Source organism: Neodiprion pinetum, chromosome 3, assembly GCF_021155775.2.
Source record: "Neodiprion pinetum isolate iyNeoPine1 chromosome 3, iyNeoPine1.2, whole genome shotgun sequence".
Classification (NCBI taxonomy): domain Eukaryota; kingdom Metazoa; phylum Arthropoda; class Insecta; order Hymenoptera; family Diprionidae; genus Neodiprion; species Neodiprion pinetum.
The window spans coordinates 4,334,226-4,351,283 of record NC_060234.1 but is presented as its reverse complement, the minus strand read 5'-3'; the positions used below and the strand labels follow the sequence as shown (position 1 = coordinate 4,351,283).

General features: G+C 37.9%; 3 protein-coding genes and 2 long non-coding RNA genes across 6 annotated transcripts; 1 reads left to right on the top strand and 4 right to left on the bottom strand.

Moving 5' to 3' along the window:
* Positions 1–1,398: 1,398 nt before the first annotated feature.
* LOC124215695 (lysosomal acid glucosylceramidase-like) lies at positions 1,399–6,314 on the bottom strand. Its single transcript, XM_046619378.2, has 8 exons — positions 5,855–6,314; positions 5,436–5,515; positions 5,024–5,342; positions 4,508–4,770; positions 3,877–4,308; positions 3,097–3,173; positions 2,614–2,900; positions 1,399–2,520 (listed from the first exon to the last, which is right to left on the bottom strand). The coding sequence occupies exons 2-8, from the start codon at positions 5,494–5,496 to the stop codon at positions 2,421–2,423; spliced, it is 1,539 nt and encodes a 512-aa protein (XP_046475334.1). The 5' UTR covers positions 5,497–5,515; positions 5,855–6,314; the 3' UTR covers positions 1,399–2,420.
* LOC138190647 (uncharacterized) lies at positions 6,243–12,719 on the top strand. The gene is made up of 2 exons (XR_011176652.1): positions 6,243–6,409; positions 12,620–12,719. It is a non-coding gene; the product is annotated as an uncharacterized lncRNA (long non-coding RNA).
* Positions 6,884–9,178, bottom strand: LOC124215700 (luciferin sulfotransferase-like). 2 transcript variants are annotated; one of them, XM_046619398.2, is made up of 6 exons: positions 9,033–9,178; positions 8,688–8,895; positions 8,510–8,606; positions 8,041–8,342; positions 7,723–7,817; positions 6,884–7,654 (listed from the first exon to the last, which is right to left on the bottom strand). In XM_046619398.2, the coding sequence occupies exons 2-6, from the start codon at positions 8,881–8,883 to the stop codon at positions 7,361–7,363; spliced, it is 984 nt and encodes a 327-aa protein (XP_046475354.1). In that variant the 5' UTR covers positions 8,884–8,895; positions 9,033–9,178; the 3' UTR covers positions 6,884–7,360. The 2 variants fall into 2 exon arrangements, with proteins under 2 accessions (XP_046475354.1, XP_046475353.1); XM_046619397.2 differs by having other exon boundaries at positions 8,688–9,165.
* On the bottom strand, positions 11,650–14,596 carry LOC124215701 (luciferin sulfotransferase-like). Its single transcript, XM_046619399.2, has 5 exons — positions 14,131–14,596; positions 13,810–13,906; positions 13,439–13,740; positions 12,372–12,466; positions 11,650–12,131 (listed from the first exon to the last, which is right to left on the bottom strand). The coding sequence occupies exons 1-5, from the start codon at positions 14,324–14,326 to the stop codon at positions 11,838–11,840; spliced, it is 984 nt and encodes a 327-aa protein (XP_046475355.1). The 5' UTR covers positions 14,327–14,596; the 3' UTR covers positions 11,650–11,837.
* A 110-nt stretch (positions 14,597–14,706) lies between these two features.
* LOC124215703 (uncharacterized) lies at positions 14,707–16,296 on the bottom strand. Its single transcript, XR_006882428.1, has 3 exons — positions 16,106–16,296; positions 15,003–15,457; positions 14,707–14,931 (listed from the first exon to the last, which is right to left on the bottom strand). It is a non-coding gene; the product is annotated as an uncharacterized lncRNA (long non-coding RNA).
* Positions 16,297–17,058: the final 762 nt, after the last annotated feature.

Below are 17,058 nucleotides of genomic sequence, written 5' to 3'. Positions count from 1 at the left end.
CTCGATGACCCGGAAAAAAACTCCCAAGACGGCAGTCTGTTCGGGAAAATAATTGTGAATAAATAGAATAATTTGGCACAGGTAAAATACGAGATAACCGGGCATCGGGGACTCAGGGTTTTTTATATTTCGGAGTCCTTCGGTAGCCCAATCAAAACCCCATCTTTCCTTCTTTGTTGTCAGTCCTTACAGAAATTCATCGGATAATAGTTTATTTTATTTTATGACCTGTTATAATACATTCCTTAAAACCTATTCCACCAATCCCAATTCTGTATCAAGCCACGGTTCTTTACATTTTAACTCGATGTTTGGTTCTCGTGTGACTAATTGTGCTCTTCTAGCATGGTATTAACCATAAGCTATTTCTGAGATTATACGAATCTGGGCTAAGTTATCGGCAAACTTGGGCGTTCTACGCTACGGTCGGCTTCTTGGGTTTGACAATTGCCATTCTAAACTTTAGCCAGATCGATTCTTGAGGTCCTTTGAGAGTTGGTCATGAGAAAATAATTCTTAGTCACCGCCGACATGGAGGGGTTGACCACTTTCCACCAATCGCAAGCCTGCGATACAATAAAATGCAATAGTTTTCAACGAACAACTGTATCGAAAAGGTCGCCAAGGTGACATCATCAACTCATTTTATATGAAAATACAAGCCCGTCACGACGGCAATACAAAACAATATAAAATAGCTTCACATTCACAAAGCCATAAAAATATATTTAAATTTCCATACAGACATTATCTTTTTTTACATTCGTTGAACTATATGTCTGAAAATCATGTTGGCTGGCAGGAGAGCAGATTTTCTTATCCAGAAACTAGACTTTGATTCATAGTTTTTCAGTATTTCAAAGCGACGAATGAAGATTCACCGATCTAATAGATTCATAAAATATTCTGCGAGATGTATTGCTACATTACACTACGTGACAGATAAAAAAAAAGTTAAGTATCGTCTTGGAAATTTTCTGTTCATTCATTTATACTTATCACTTGAACGACAGCTGAGGTTTTGCAAAATCGAGAGAATACACAGACGATACACAGACATGATTTTGAGAGTGTAGACAATGCGTGAAATATACAGCTGGTCTGTTTCAAAGCGTGACACGGCCAAGCGGAAAGATTTGAGGCACAGACCGAAAGGTAAACATTGGAAGTAAGTGTAAGTGAACATGTGAAGACGATTCTAAATAGCGAGTGAAATGATAAGGTAAAGAGTGCGATACAACAATTTGACTTGAACTTTCGAGTTCGATGCTTTGCCGAAACACAAAACTAACAATTTAATATTTTCAGCAACTATTTTACGAGTTATGTATTACATACACTGTAACGTATGGTCAATAATGATATAATCGTACACGACGTGGTATTAAAAAAAGCAAATTTTATCTTCTGAAGATTATTCAGAGCTTTATTGGATTCCGAAAAATTTCGATTCAGGAGCACTTTCATCAACCGTTAAGAGAAATACACCAACGTTACCAAAACTGTCTCTCGGACAACGGAATGCTTTCAATATTTGTACATTACAATTATAAATTTACATGATCCGGGATTGAGGGATTTTATTGACTAACGCCTCTGTATTCCCCCAAGATGTTGTTTTGGGTATTTATAGGTCCGTTTTCGTCGGTATTCTTGACTCGGGAAATGGAAGAAGGAGCTGTAAATGAGATGGAAAGGGTTCATGATTGAACGTGTTATAAATGATTTATCAGGATAGCGTGGAGTGGGAATGTGTAGTTAGACGAAGCGGATTGTTGGAATGTTGGAAATGGATAGATGTTTATTATTTGAAGAACAGAAAGGATGTTCGTCGGTTGACCGTTCGAAAAGTACGATGTACTTGATAGAAGATGGATTGGAAGTAAGTCGTTCAAATAATGGACTGGAGTGTCGTTATATGGAGTGAGGCTATAAGGTTACTATAAGGAATGTCGGAGAGTCAGCAAATAAAAGCAATGAGTAACGAATGGTCGGAGAAGGTGGGGAACATGTGATACTCGTCATGATAAACACAGTGGAAAAACGTGAACAATTGACCACAAGTCATTGGGGAAACGAAAAATACTTTCGCGAATATAGGATCAGATACGTTTTTGGAGTTGGTCGACAATAGTCCAGAATGATATCAAACCAGTTTATGACTGATTGGAATTTGTAAACTCGGATCTTGTTGTATGATGTAAAAGATAATTGACTGGCAATTCAAAATTTGCATTCTACCATTTTTCAAAAAACACAATCATTCCGTATCATCGATTGATGTATCTTCTCAAAATTTCACACTGATATAGTTGCGGTATGTATTTGTAAGTATCGAATTTGATCCAAAATTTAAAATTTTTCCTCAACAGACGTCCGCGTTCACACACGCCGCACTTCTTTGATTACATCGCAATACGCTACTTGTAGATGATGGTTTGAACCGAATTGGGAGATAACTGCAAGTCGATGTTTCCTCGCTCTGGGTCAGAAATGGTCACTTGTCTTTCTTCGGACCACCTGAAAAAGAAACCATTTTATTTTGACTCGTTTTCAAATAACGCCACGATTATGTGTATTTGTGTCAAGTGTGTATGTCAACTTGGAACATACTTGTTGAAGATCACGAGAACGGTCTCATCCTCCGGCGTCACGAAGGCTACAAAATCTACTGTGGCGTTTGTAACCTGATTGTGAGTGAGTTCCACTCTTACGGAACCCCGCGGTATGAATTTGCTGAAGTGAGATATGGCGTAGAACAATGGCTGCTTGTAGAATTCGTCGGCTTCGGCATTTACAACAATGGAAGACTGATCGTAGGTATAGTGCCAATGGGGACCACCCTCTTCGTTTAAAGCTAGATTCCAGTCGATCCAACCAGTCACCCAGTTTCGTAGATTCTACAAAATTTTCAGCGATTCAAATAATGAGAACACTTCGTCATTGTGTGGGTACTTATTTGAACTTTGGGTATCCGAGAAGCCGTGAAGAATAGAAATGATAATTATATTGTTTTAAGGAAAATATGTGCAGTGATTCCATTGGCTCTCTGAGTTAACTATTTAACTGATGAAGTAAAATCAAGGATAAACGTACGTCGATTATATCCATTATGTACTTTTCCCCTGAATCCCAAGATCCCAAAAGAAGTTTGCCGTCGGACAGATTGGCAGCTGTGTCCACAAAAAACATTTCACCGTAAGATCATCAGTCAGGAATCGTCAGGTGCATGATAACTAATCTAAAATCACGTCAAGTTAAAACATGCTTGGCACCTTCTATCACAAAATTTGTGATTTTCTTCAACATTTGTTCACATGTTCTCCTTTTCTCGATACTCTGAGAATATTCAGGGCTGCATGAAAATACTTTCGTATATTAATTTAAAATGGAAAGTAGTCTCTATTTCAAGTAATGAGTATTGCGGAATAAGTATTTGAAATAAATGGTACAAAGTCAAATAGCATATACTGGGAGTTAGGAATCACATGATTCTTATTTACTGAATATCATTGTGAACGCTCTGATCTTTTTAAAAACCGAAACTGTAAGTGGATGTGCTTGGTCTTCACGCTCGATTCCGTAAAGATATTTATCAGTTCTCTGTTTTATTCAAGTAAAGGGATTGATCCAATGGTGAGCGTTTGTGTATCAAAGATTGAGCAAACACTTGGAAATTCGAATGAAATTAATGCAACCGATATTAGGGAATTAAGTAAGATCCATTCACAAAGAGGCATTAGAGAAATTCCCGTCTTTCTTTGGAAATGACATTTTGTACATACGAGGGCGTCAAAAAAGGGTGTCACAGCTGATGGCAGATATATAATGCAGTATATTTCCTGAACTGCGAGTCACGTGTAACCATGAACTTACCTACCGCTGCCTCAGTCATGAGGAGAAATTTATCAGGGAAAAGATCGTGGGTTTCCTGAAGCACACTTGAGGGAGTATCCGTATCGTAATACCAATGAACGGCGATTCCAGCTGTGTAATTCTTGGCCGTTTCGTTGACAAACATTTCCTCAACGAAGTTAGGCAAGTAAAATGTTTGGTCGTCGAGAGCGAGGATCAAAGTTTTATTGTGCTTCGATTCGCTTAACGTTGGACCTAAATTTTCGGCAACCCATTCAGCGATGGTGGATGAAAGCCACGTCAGGGAGTTTATTTCATAACCGTCGATGAACGCGTCGTTTGGTTCATTACCAGTCGAGATTGCCCACATTTCCAAACCGTGATTTTCGTACTCATCCAAGAATTTGATAAGATATTCGGCATACAGCTGGTAGTATTCTTTGAGTAGAAATCCTGAAAGCAAAGGGTTCTTTGAGAATTGGTTACAGGTTTTCATGCGGTTGAAACCTCGTGAGCGAAGTAGGACTAACTTAAACAAAATGGTGTACCGTGATACATAAGATCTAAAAGAATATGGATCATTTTCGACGGCAACTAACGGATCAGTTCTCTTTGGTTGGGTTATCTTAGGCTGGTAATGCTATTTACGTACCAAGACCTATGTAATCGTTATTTGTCTTCATCCATGGTGGAGCACTCCAGGATGCAGCGATGAATTTCAGCTCCGGACTCATTTCAAGAGCTTGTTGCATCAGTGGAATTTTGTAATACAGGTCCTCGTCTGCTAAACTGAAATTCTTCAGCAGTAAGTCACCTGAGTAATCATCGTAGGTGTACAACCTTGTGGAGAAATCAGTGCCAGCAATCGGTACACGTCCAAGATTATACGCATTACCTTCGCTGCTAAAGTAAGAGCTGTGAAGTCGGACAATTTCTTTATACAATATCATAATTGATAGAAAATGTAGGTTCAGAAGCTATTCATTACAATGACAATCATTCAAGAACTGTAAATCAGGAAGGGGAATTTGACACGGTACCGCGGAGTAACGAAGACCTGGAAAACATAAAGTGAACGTGGATTCGTAAGTCGCGACTGTGGAATTTCGAACACTACGACATGTTTTCGAAAAATCAACTATCGAATGTTAGTCATCATCAGATATACCTCATTAAATTTTTCTGGGCATCTTCGCTGAGTGATTTTATGCTGATGCACGCCGAATCCGTAAAACTACCACCAAAGCCGTGAATCCTTTGATAGGTGATGTTTCGTAGAAGTACAAGGAGTTCCTCTTCGGATGTTGATACGTTGCCGAAAGCCCCTTGAGTCTTGTCGAGTCTCAAGCCATCTTCATTCGACGTGTATCGGATGTAGAAACCGATCTCTGGGAGATCGTAAGCCGGGGTGCTGTCGCAGTAAGTAGCGTTGCATACGCACACCGTTCCATTTTCGAACTCTCGAGGTATGCAGGGGTCAGCGTTTACTGCAAATATCCAGCCAAGTGTAAAGTTGGCCCAAGAAACGATGTAAATAAGACCGAACGATGTTTCTTACATTCCAGAATATACATGTTTACCTGCATAAATGCACCAGATCAACACAAGTGCGTATTGTAGCATTATGATCCGCTGTGACATTCGCTTTCCAATTTGAAACCTGAAACAGGACTCTTGTACATGGTCGAGTGCCACAGTTTTACCCGTGAGAAAAAAATTTTATCAACTCTCATCTGGTTGGGAATTAATTGATCTTTCTAAGTTCACCTCTTAATGAATTAAATTCAAGTTTCTACTGTCACCTATTTATTCCGGCAGTAACATTTCGTTGAATTGTGTTTTAAATATGAATCATCTTACGTGTTCATGTTACGTTTGGAATAATTTACAAACGAACAATATTTCCAACATTCGTTATTCGTACGCTGGAAATTATTTTTATTTCCCCATTTCACACGTGACTCAAACATTTTACATTTTTTTATTTTATTATACGTACCTTTCGGATAATCGTTAGTTGACTAGATTTCAGAGTAGAATTCTCGATATAACTCGCGAGCTTCTTACGTCAACGCTGCTTCATGTACGGTTACGGACCTACGTCGCTACTGAACTGAATCCATAGCGATTTCAACACGTATAGAAAACGAACGCTATGTATTGCTTTCCGAATGCCTAGCATCCAATGATAGCGAACAAATGTGGCACGAATTCTCTTTGCTCAGGTAATAACAAAGTTTAAACAAAATAAAAAATGTATCGAACATCGTGGTTGACAATGAGATAATACTTTTTACACTCTTAATATCCCGCTTTGCCTTCGAGTATCGGTGTGCCTCAAACATTCAGAAAACCGACAGTTATCGGCTGAACAAGCACGATTTGTCTGTTAGGTACATTCAGTCGACTGTTTAATTTCACACCTGGAAAACATATTTTTACACGGTATCAACGGTTTTGAAATATCTGTTTGTATAATAATCCGGACGCACCTCGTGTATAAATGTCTGCGAATTAATCCAAGAATGAAGAATACCAAGTTTCCAGATTATTCGTACGTACACGCGAAGAATTAGAAATGAAAATCAGACGAAAAATTAAGATTATTGGATCGTTTTTACCGATCGTTATATATTTTTATTCCACCGTTTGGAGAAAATTGTATTTTTCTAACATACGGTTGGAAGATTTCGATTTTCGAAGCCCGTGGAGCGCGTGTAAAGTGCCTCATTTGCACAAAATTCACAAAATTCACAAAATTGCACAACTAATATGGTCACGTCACGTGATAACATGTTTGGTACCTTTTACCAAAAAAATTCTTCATTTTCTTCAACATTTGTACGTAAGTTTTCCTCTTCTCGATACCCTGAAAACATTCAGAGCCGAATGGAAATACTTTCGTTGATCAATTCATTTCGATTTGATCTGATTTGATTAAATTTAATTTAATTTAATCTAATTTAATTTAAAGTAACTGTGTTAAATTTATATGTGTAAGAAAAGGATAATGAACGGAATTTCTAAATTATAACTAATTATATCCAATTTTCTAATATTATTTCATCATTATTTACAATTTTACTCGAAATAAATCGATCCGCGACAAAACACGAAGCAATCGGGTATCTCAATTTATAAAAGGTCGGATTGGCATCGAGCAGATCTCAAAATTTCATCATTTAGAAATAAACTTGAAACATATTAATATGAAACTCATTTACTTTCGTCTGATTTTTATAAGAAAAGAAAATTAGTTAAACAAATCAAGATTGCTTTGATTCGTTTATAAGAATCTTAATGTGACGGGAAAGTAATTACATTGAGTAGTATATCTGATACCATGAAAATTCTGGAGCTAAATTAAATCTATTATTTCTCTAAAAGCGCAAGAATAACTGAACAGATCCCTTCTTCCTAAACGAAAACAGTCGATTTCCGGATGCGGTTACGAAAAACATTGCAAGCTCGTATAATCAGTAAGTCTAAGATTTTCAGAGTCTCTTCACAGCGCGAGTCCGGTACCCTTCAAATGCTTCTCCGTCCATTCGTCGAACCGTTCGACGAGCTCTGGAGCCATGAAAGACTTCCACTGTTCCGTCGTCCCGCTTCTCATGAAAACACCTTCCCTTTTGACTTGTGACATTTCGTGAAGTTTAGCTATAAGCTCCTCGTAGTTCACAGCGGGGTTCGCCTTCATGCTCGCGAAGCTCAAGTGTTCGGTCAACAATGACAATTGAACCTTGTTCAAAGTATTGCCCAGATATATGGCCGTTCGCCAAATCTCCGCAGATAAATCCTGGACAGTCGAAAAGTGTGTAATTGGTTATTCGGCAAGGCACTCACGTCGAGATGAGAATGGCTTACCTGTTTCATATCTTCATAAGTCAGCCACAGAATATTGTGCTCTTTTCTGTTCTTCCAGTAGCCCAATACGTTCATCCAGAATGGTCCGTAATGATCTGAAAGTGTATTGAACTGAAAAGATTGATGCTTGGCTCGGCTGTCCAAGTCACACGTTCAAACCGCGTGAAGACATTTGGCGGTAAAGTCGTAACAACCATGAGTCCGCAAGTTAGGGGTTGTCCATGAACCACATTACCAGTTTATGAAAGGAGATCAAAATAAGATCAAAACTGGAAACGTAGTGTACGGACAGCCCCTTACCAGACTTACCAGACTTACCAGACTCTCCTAGGAAAAGAGTGTAAAACTCTTCAAAGGTCCCGTTGTATCCCTCGACGAGTTTGCAGTGATGATAGAATGATATGCAGGTGTCTTTCGGATTTCGGACGACGTACAAGATCTTAGGCTTCTTTTCCCCGGTTCTCAGCTGGCGTGGCAAAAGATGGAAGGGTAGGTGTGTCTTGATGAATCGAGGACTAGGCATCTTGGAAGCGTACCCCGGACTGTCCATAGCGTATTCCGGAATTACGATGCCTGGATTGCGTCGTATGATTTCAGTCTTTTCGAACATCGGTGAGAATCTGTTGGAAAAATTGCACACGTGAATTGCATCATCGGAAATCTTAGCACTTTTATAAGCCCTTGTACTCGAATGGTTCACTTTCCAAATTCAGGAACCACCAAAGGGGACGAGAAAAGATATCAACTCGTTCCTTCTGGCTTTTAATATGGAGTAACAGCAACTTACTCGAGGTACGGAAATCTCTCAGGAAGGGGTATTTTTGCACGCTCAAAGTTCAAATCATTAGCGATGCTCCAGACCATTTCCTGTGTCCACGTCGTACCTGAATAATAAATCAGAATCATACCTCTTCCGGACGTTAATGTCTTCCTTCTTAATTACACTAAAGCGCATAAAGACTTACCGGTTTTTGGGTAACTGCAAACCCAAATATCGTCATCACGAACCTCGAAGTTTTCAATCGCATCGGCAAACTGTTTATAATTCTCTGGTAAAATGCATCCATCGACTTTTATGTATGCAGTTCGAAAGTAGTTGGTGAAGGTTTTTTGCAAAAGTTCTCCAAGCTCGCCACCGACAGGAGTAAATTGGTGTGCCATATTGGCTTCTCTCTTGAAGCGGGAAACGTTTATCGGATCAAAAAACCAACTTGCGATTCACGAGTCGATTCACAGTCGAGTTAATAACGGGTTACAAATCCTATCAAATCTGAATTTAGTAGTGTTTAAAAAAATCCCAACCGACTTACCACTATTCAACACCTTCGCAAAACACCTTGAACAACTTATTCTCAGGAACAATACGGACGTACGGACGTCCGTTTTCACCGCTGAAAAAGCGGCCAAATAATAGCGATCGACGAAGAAAATGCGCACTCGGCGAGACTCGAGATTCGTATGAAGACGAGAAAAACAATTTATATCGAGTAACTGTCGATGATAAAGCGAAGTGACGAGACTAATCGTCAATTCATGCTCCAATTAATTAGTTTGCAGTTATTGACCGCAAATCCTGGGAGCTTTTTCAACCGTTTATTTATCGGGAGAGTAATCAGCTTCCACGCAGATCAAGTCACGACTTGCAATAAATGAAAGATTGGTAGCACCATTAGTGGTTTTATCCCCAAAGAGGTTCTCAATTACATGTTATAAATAGAGTTTGTTGCTGGCGGTAATTATACGTATTGCTTGCAATCGTTTAATCGTTATAAAGATAAAAGCGGCATGTTGCAAAACTAATGTGAGTAATGAGATAACGCGTGCTTTTCAGCTTTCGATACGATTAAAAATGAAGTAAGCAATGTGATGTGCGATAATTATTATCAATCTACTTTACTGCAACGGCAAACCTTTTTTCCTCGAAATGTGACGTCACATAAAATTTAAACACGATTGCAGAATTATCCCGGTCTTCATTTATCGTCTGTGTCTCGTATCACATGCACGACGCCACTGACTCTTGATTGCATCATCAGTCATGAACGATACAAATTGTCATTCATCCATGAAATGCCGACGACGATATTTGGTAGACACATTAAGGTCACTAGATTGCGGATTATAACAGATTGTCTCATTTTTAATCTTCTTTTAATGGTTGTTTTACTGGGATTCACCGTGATCGTTTTATCAAACGTTTTACATTGAATCCCATTTCGTTCGGAAACAAATTATTGAGATCAGTGATGATTTTGAACGTAATCGCATCACGCCACGCGTAATTTTCACCGTAATCGTTTGATCGGTAGTTTATACTATCTCTCAATTCGTTCCAGCCAAGCTTTATCTTCATTACTCAAAAATCGAACAGCTACGGTTCAATTCTATCCAGTAGCGTGTCTCTTCTCTTTATTTCATAGTTATTTTATTTCATTTTATTCTATACTATTTTATTTCCTTCTTCGTAATGTACCTCTACTGTAAACTAGTCTTCTTTTTACTATTGCACGAGACAAAATATTCGCCCTAGCCAGTTTATTTATTTATTCACTTAATTTGTTTTATTTATTAACTTATTTGTTTATTTTATTACATTTCTGTCACTCGTGTATTTAGTTACTCGTCTACGTGGTTTAATTTATTTTTCTAAACGTCTTCTGAGTGTAATGCTCAAATATTTGCGGTATGTCTTTATTTTATATTATTTACTCTTTTCTGTCGTTCGCGAATGTCGGTTTTATATATTTATTCTTACACCTGACAAATCGATTAATAAATTCTTCTGTTCTCATTAATGTTACGTTACTTCTATCTATTCTCTTATATCTTTGCTCATGTTTTAACCTCTTTACTTATTTATTTACTTATGATTTGTTTATTTATTAATTTGTTTATTTTTTCAATTCATTATTTCTCTATCTTATTCTTTATTCTGTATTTATTTCTGTATCCAATAAACGCATCCATTTATTTATCTATCAATGATCCTTGAACTGCAGCTCATTGAATCCCATTTTATACAAAGACAAACTATTGAGGTCAGTGATGATTTTAAACGTAATCGTATCACGCCGTACGTCACTGGTACGAATAATGTTTGAGTAAAACTTTGTCGCGTCCATTTTGGCATATTACGGCGTATTGCAACTGTTTGTATACAATTTGTTGTAAATTTAAAATTTGTCCAAACACTTTTGTCAATTCCACACTTTCATACAATGTGAAACGTAATTTAGTATTAATTAAACATCGGCGTTTTACCATTTTTTATAAAATTTGACTGTCGTCAAATGTAATCAAGTTGTGTTCAAATACAAAATTTCAAAATAAACATTTTCAAACTACTAATTATGCACAATAATAATTTTAAAATACACGTTCTTCAATTAAAAAACGCAATGGTATTCAGCATACAATTTATTCGAATTACGAACGTCAACTCTAATTAGAATTGTTTTAAAAACATTTTTGTGAAAGATTTTCTTTCTAATTGCCAATGAAACCTCTAGTTTGTAATTCACAGTTAATTCATTGATAGTTCGTCCAACAATGCACGCTGTGGTTTAAATTTACATTTCGTACCGTTTGTTGTAAACGAAAGAGTAACATTTATTCCTCAAATAGATTTTTATTCCATTAATATGCAACTAATTACTCATTCGGATGGAGTGCCAGATAATAGACAACCGTTCACAACTTTTGCCGAGAGTCCAAAACCATGCGGACGTCAATGCATCGACTTCTTAGTGTGAATAGCTGCTTTGTTCGACTATTGCTATTATAGTTAAAGAGCAGAATAAACTTTTGTAAATTTGAATTCCTTCTCAATGCCATTTTGAGTTATTATTCTTCACATTCCTTATTCTTGAAATTTTTTTTGTTAATAAAGTCACCTTGGTAAATTCGACATCTCACGTTTATTCTCCAGAGTTTAGCTTGTCACTTGATTGAACGACTTAACGTTGACCGGATTTGATAATCCCAAACTATTGACAAAATCCGTTTTTCTTTTGTGCTTCATACCTCGATAAAACTACAAAATTTTTCATATTTCTACACTATCACGAATCGTACAAATAATTACAAAATTTGGCCACGGAATCGGAGTTCCGGGTTCACAGCGAAAGGCCAGTATCTTTCAAATTCTCGTTAATCCAATCATCGAACTGCTTTATAACTTCGGAACTCATCTGTCCCTTCCACTGATCGACTGTACCACTCCGCATGAACTTTCCGTCATAATCGATGAGCTTCAGCTCCTTGTTGAATTCAATAACGTCTTCGTAGTTCACCGCAGGATTCGCTTTCATGCTGGCGAAGCTCAAGTGATTGGTGAGAAGCGTGAGTTGTTCATTGGTCAAGACCTTCCCGAGAAATTCGGCAGTTTTTCTTATCACAGATGGCAAATCCTATCGTCCCAAAAAAGAAGCGGTTAATTAATCGATTTATTTATTTATTTATTTATTTTTTTTAATTACACGCATCCGTCAGTCTTGTAATCAGAAGCAGGAAGCAGTTAATCAGATAAGCGGAGGTATGTCAGGAACTCAAAATTTTCGCTTTCAGCGCTTGGAAAAGACACTGCATGAATTTCACTCAATTTTTGTACAAAACATTTTATCAATACCGGGTGTATATGAATTACTCACCGCCTTCATATCCTGATACTTTAGGAACAGCATATTCTCGTCATTCCTTTTCTCCCAAAATCCGAGCACGTGCTTCCAAAACGGTGCATAATTGACTAAAAACGAGAAACAAAAGAAGCTCACAATAATTATGCTCTTGTGTTTAAACACCTCTAAAAAATGTAATTTTCAACTTTTTTGGGGGAACTTTATTTCGTGTAGAATAAAGACATGTCCTTAAACTAAATTTTAAACCCTATTGATTTCAGACGAAAACTGTGACCTCTAGAATGTACACAAACAAGTTACGTCTGATGATGACGACCACCGATGGGTGGCAGCTAATATCCTCCACATTTTCGGACCAAATACTTGAAAAAAAATTACGATATTTACTTGAATACATGTATAAGATGTTCTCGAAATTTCAATAAATAATATACATTTTTTTCTTGCGAAAAAAATTCATAGAAATCACTCGAAAAAACGTAGTCCTAAACTTATTTTCCCCCTTAATTAAGGCCTTTCACTTCTTTATTAAGTATTGAGTAAAAATTTGTTTGATTCTGTATATAAAACAATTTACAAGTCAAAACGGATTAGTTGGATAGACTCGGAATGTGAAATTCTGGTGGTAAGACATCTATACGGTTACCTTCGGAATACCGATCTTTCCGAATTGTACGCTTCTGAATAATGACCCTTCTACATTCCGGATATCTGTTTTCCGCCGTTTCTAGATGATCAAAATCTAACTTTTATTTTTATAATATTTGGACGTTTGAGAATACGAAACTTTCTACAAATTCGTTTTCTGGAACATTGGCTCTATACATTATGAAATTCTGCACCTCTGAATTCTTGGATTTCTGAACGTTTTCTGAAGTAAGTGAGTTCGGATAATAATAAAAACTCTACTAAATACATTTTAGGTAAACTGCAGCTTTTTATTGGGCACCATTAGGGACTTAAAATTTCTGATAGTATCTGTTCTCTCATATTTGTTATTCGAGTTTATTAAATTCGGAATTCTGGCCATTCTGATTTTCGGTTTTTCTCATTTCTTACCTCCACCCTTTTATACATACCTTTGTCAGCGAGGAAGAGCTTGCAAAAGTCGTCGAAGCTGCCGCGATATCCTTCGAGCAGTTTGCAGTGATGACAGTACGATACGCATGTGTCCTTAGGGTTGCGAGCAACGTAAATGATCTTTGGCTTCTTTTCCCCGTTTCTTATCTGCCGGGGAAGTATTTGGAAAGGAAGGTGGGTCTTGATGTAACGAGGGCTGGGCAATTTCCTGATGAAATTCACACTGTCCACGACCAGCTCAGGCAGATCGTGACCCGGGACACGTTTCGCGATCTCCCTGTAGTCGAAGAGAGGAGTGAAACTGTTGGAAAGCAAAGTGATGTGAGTGAAAACCGCGCCATCCTGACCCCTTAAGAAGTGTTCCACTTACTCCAGGAACGGAAATCTCTCCGAGAGAACCACCTTGCCACCTTCGAAGTCCAAGTCGTTCGCTATGCACCAGACCATTTCCTGCGTCCATGTTGTACCTGGACAAATTTGTAACCAAATTATTATAATAAGAAGAAAAGTTCATTTCTAGGTCGGGTCAAACGTCTTTGTGGATGTGAAGCAATGGCGATGAATTTTTCGCGCTAAACAGACCTTGACTGACCACGTTTCAAACGTTTACTGTTGGGATGCTAGAGTTACTGGAAAGCTTTCGACCCTTGCAATTCGAAATAATGTTCATAGGATGAATTTGTGTCCTCACCGGTCTTTGGGAAGCTGCAGACCCAAATATCGTCATCGCGTACTTCGAAGTTCTCAATGGCCTCGGCAAATGTCTCGTAATATTTCGGCAAGCAGACGCCATCGACAGTGACGTATCCAAAACGGAAGTCGTTGGTAAAGGTATTCTTCAAGATCTCTCCCAGTTCTCCATCGACGGGTTGGATTTGAGGGGCCATTAGAAAGTTTTGATAGAATTAATATCCCCAAGATGACGAGGGTGGCCTTGAACGAAAGTTGGACCTTGGCGACTACTTTTCAAGTATTTTTTTCAGTGAGATTTCAGAGGATCACTGCTTCGATGGTTTCAGCTATTTGTAATGGTCGTTGATAAGGAACGCTAAAACCGATTTGACGGTAAGGGATAACGAATTCATTCGCGTTATACACTTCAACTTCATCCAATTAACTAATCACTCAATTACTGATTGGTTAGATTATCAATACTGAATATTGTGATGTAGTAAACTTCATATTTATAAGGACGGACTAAGGCTGGAGTGGGACTTTAGTACTAGAAAGTTAACTAACAGTCAGACCGGATGGTGGGGTACGCCTTTATTCACTGCAGGACAAGTTTATTAAATTCACAGCCACCAATTGATACACCACATTGGTACACAGTATCAATCATGGCCACATCTCAAAATCTCACTTATCTAATGACACAATAATTCTGATGATTCGATATTTACTTATATATAAAAAGTCAATCGAGTAAATTGAAACAAATCTTCCGATCAGCGTGGTGATTTCCTCAACAATCCGGTCCTGAACCAATTTCCTGTTAGTAAAAAAGTACTCAGGGAGTTTTTGTCAGTAAACTCCGAGTGGCACAAGGCTGATCACTCTTACCTCACATTGGTACTTTTTACAGCCTGAACGAGACATGGACACGGTGAATTTGAGGAGAACTTTACGAATGCGTCCCCCTTGCCGTGACCTTGTAACGTCAATAAAACGCCCAATTTTTCAGGTCCACATATTTCGTGGCCATGGAATGACTCGGCAGTTCCACTGTTCCGGTATTCCGTTCCGGTCTCAAGTGTTTTTCCATCATGTTGCACTTGAATAGCAGATTCATTGGTTTCCAAAACATTATTTCTCAATGTGTTGCACTGATAATAACTCTGAAAGAAAAGACTTGCACTGTTAATGAATTTTCAACCCATGCTTAGACTTCTTGGCCGATTTCGAAGGATGGCTTCTTTTTACTTCAGGGCTAGAAACTTCTTGCGATTCCCTAGAATACACTGCACCGAGAAGTGTGATGGTACAAAGATCGGGAGAGTAACAGTGCACCCATCCATCTGGAAAAATCGTTACTTTAATAACAAGACTGGACTACGTTGTTCGCGAGGCGTAGATTCCAGGAACAATAATAAGAACGGAGAAAAACGATAATTGGAGTGAAACTACGTTCTAGTATCATGCACAAGTAGCAAAAACTCTCGGCCTTCTATCGGCGTCACGGGGTGAAAGAAATCTGTGAAAAAGTTGCCAAAACAAATATATCACTGGATTTTTATTTAACATTGTTAGTAATTAGTAAAATTCATAATATCGAATGTAAGTAGTCAATGAATTTCCTTTTTCCAAACCGGTAGACATGCAAAAAAATCGTTTCGCAAATTGGTAAACTCACTTTTTCCAGATCATTGGTTTCAAATGTCGAGTCAAAATAATGATTTATCAATGTATTTTCATTGCGTTTGAAATAGAAAATACAATACGGTGAACAGTAATCAAAAATAGCAAAGACTTTATGCCAATTCAAAAAATTAACGTAGAAAATCTTTGTTTTCAAGCATAACTTAAATCTGAATTCCACCCTACTCTGAATAAATGACACCCAAGCCAAACACATCGTTTCTTTTGAAAATTACATTTTTCTCACTTCAAATATCATTAGAGTTTGAGGATAAAATATGCGCTGAATCAATTTCGTGATCCGTTACCGTTCTGTGAACAAATGTTGGCCATGTTAGTACGGAGTTCCTAAAGAGTTTATCTTCATCATTTGCAACGTCCGTAATATCTTCGTTTACACTGATCTGGATTAAGACCAATGGCAAGGTGCAACGATTCAAATGCTCACCTCCCTACTTAATTCAAGCGGAGAATACTGAGATGAGACGGAACCATCAGTATACTCCTATCAGACTAAACCGATTCAAATTCACGATCGACGTTTGTAGAAATTTGATCCAATTTCCATCGAACTAATGGCCGCCGGCACTTTCTGTAAGGATTTTTGTAAAGGATTCGTACGTGGGTTGACCTAAGGTGAATTTTCAAGAGGCTTTCGATACATTTTTTATTTCTGTCGCATATCAAATAACGTGTGGTGTAACGGTTCTCTCGCAACATTAGTCGCAGAGATTGTTGTTTCACAGTCGACTGACGTTACGAGGTATAATGTCCTGCTTCGAGACGACTGGCAGATGCTAAACGGATGGTGCTTCACGCTTTGCAATGCCTTAACCGGGACACAGATGTTAGGAGATGAAGATATTTTAGCCTCGGAGTATTTTTTTTTTGTTATACTGAAAATTGTGCAATTCTATCACGATGAAATTGCCTAATCGCTCCTACATGAAAACGGTGTCATCAGGCGGCACTTTCACCCTGGAAGATATACATATATGTATTGCTACTGAGAGTGAAATCACCCGTTTTGCCCCAGTTTTCTGATCTAGAAGTCATCGTATATAAAATACGTATAATAGCTTTCATATGTCAGAAAATGAATAAAGTTGCTGCGTCAACGAACATTGTTGTTAAAACAATCCTGTTTCAGACTGTGGAAAAAGAATTTACGAATCGTGTACACTCGATGTTTGTTTTTCTATGCACCCGTTGTAATATTACACTTAACTCGTAAGGCATTTACTTAGAGTATGGCCACGGG

Coding starts and splice junctions, on each gene's coding strand:
- LOC124215695 (XM_046619378.2), bottom strand. CDS start 5,496: ATGTCACAGCGGATCATAATGCTACAATACGCACTTGTGTTGATCTGG. Junction 2,901..3,096: donor ACATAATGGATATAATCGAC/GTACGTTTATCC, acceptor AAAATTTTGTAG/AATCTACGAAACTGGGTGAC. Junction 2,521..2,613: donor GTTCTCGTGATCTTCAACAA/GTATGTTCCAAG, acceptor TTTCTTTTTCAG/GTGGTCCGAAGAAAGACAAG.
- LOC124215700 (XM_046619398.2), bottom strand. CDS start 8,883: ATGGCACACCAATTTACTCCTGTCGGTGGCGAGCTTGGAGAACTTTTG. Junction 8,343..8,509: donor GAGAGATTTCCGTACCTCGA/GTAAGTTGCTGT, acceptor TTTTTCCAACAG/ATTCTCACCGATGTTCGAAA. Junction 7,655..7,722: donor CTTATGAAGATATGAAACAG/GTAAGCCATTCT, acceptor TCGACTGTCCAG/GATTTATCTGCGGAGATTTG.
- LOC124215701 (XM_046619399.2), bottom strand. CDS start 14,326: ATGGCCCCTCAAATCCAACCCGTCGATGGAGAACTGGGAGAGATCTTG. Junction 13,907..14,130: donor CTGCAGCTTCCCAAAGACCG/GTGAGGACACAA, acceptor AAATTTGTCCAG/GTACAACATGGACGCAGGAA. Junction 12,467..13,438: donor GCTCTTCCTCGCTGACAAAG/GTATGTATAAAA, acceptor TCTCGTTTTTAG/TCAATTATGCACCGTTTTGG.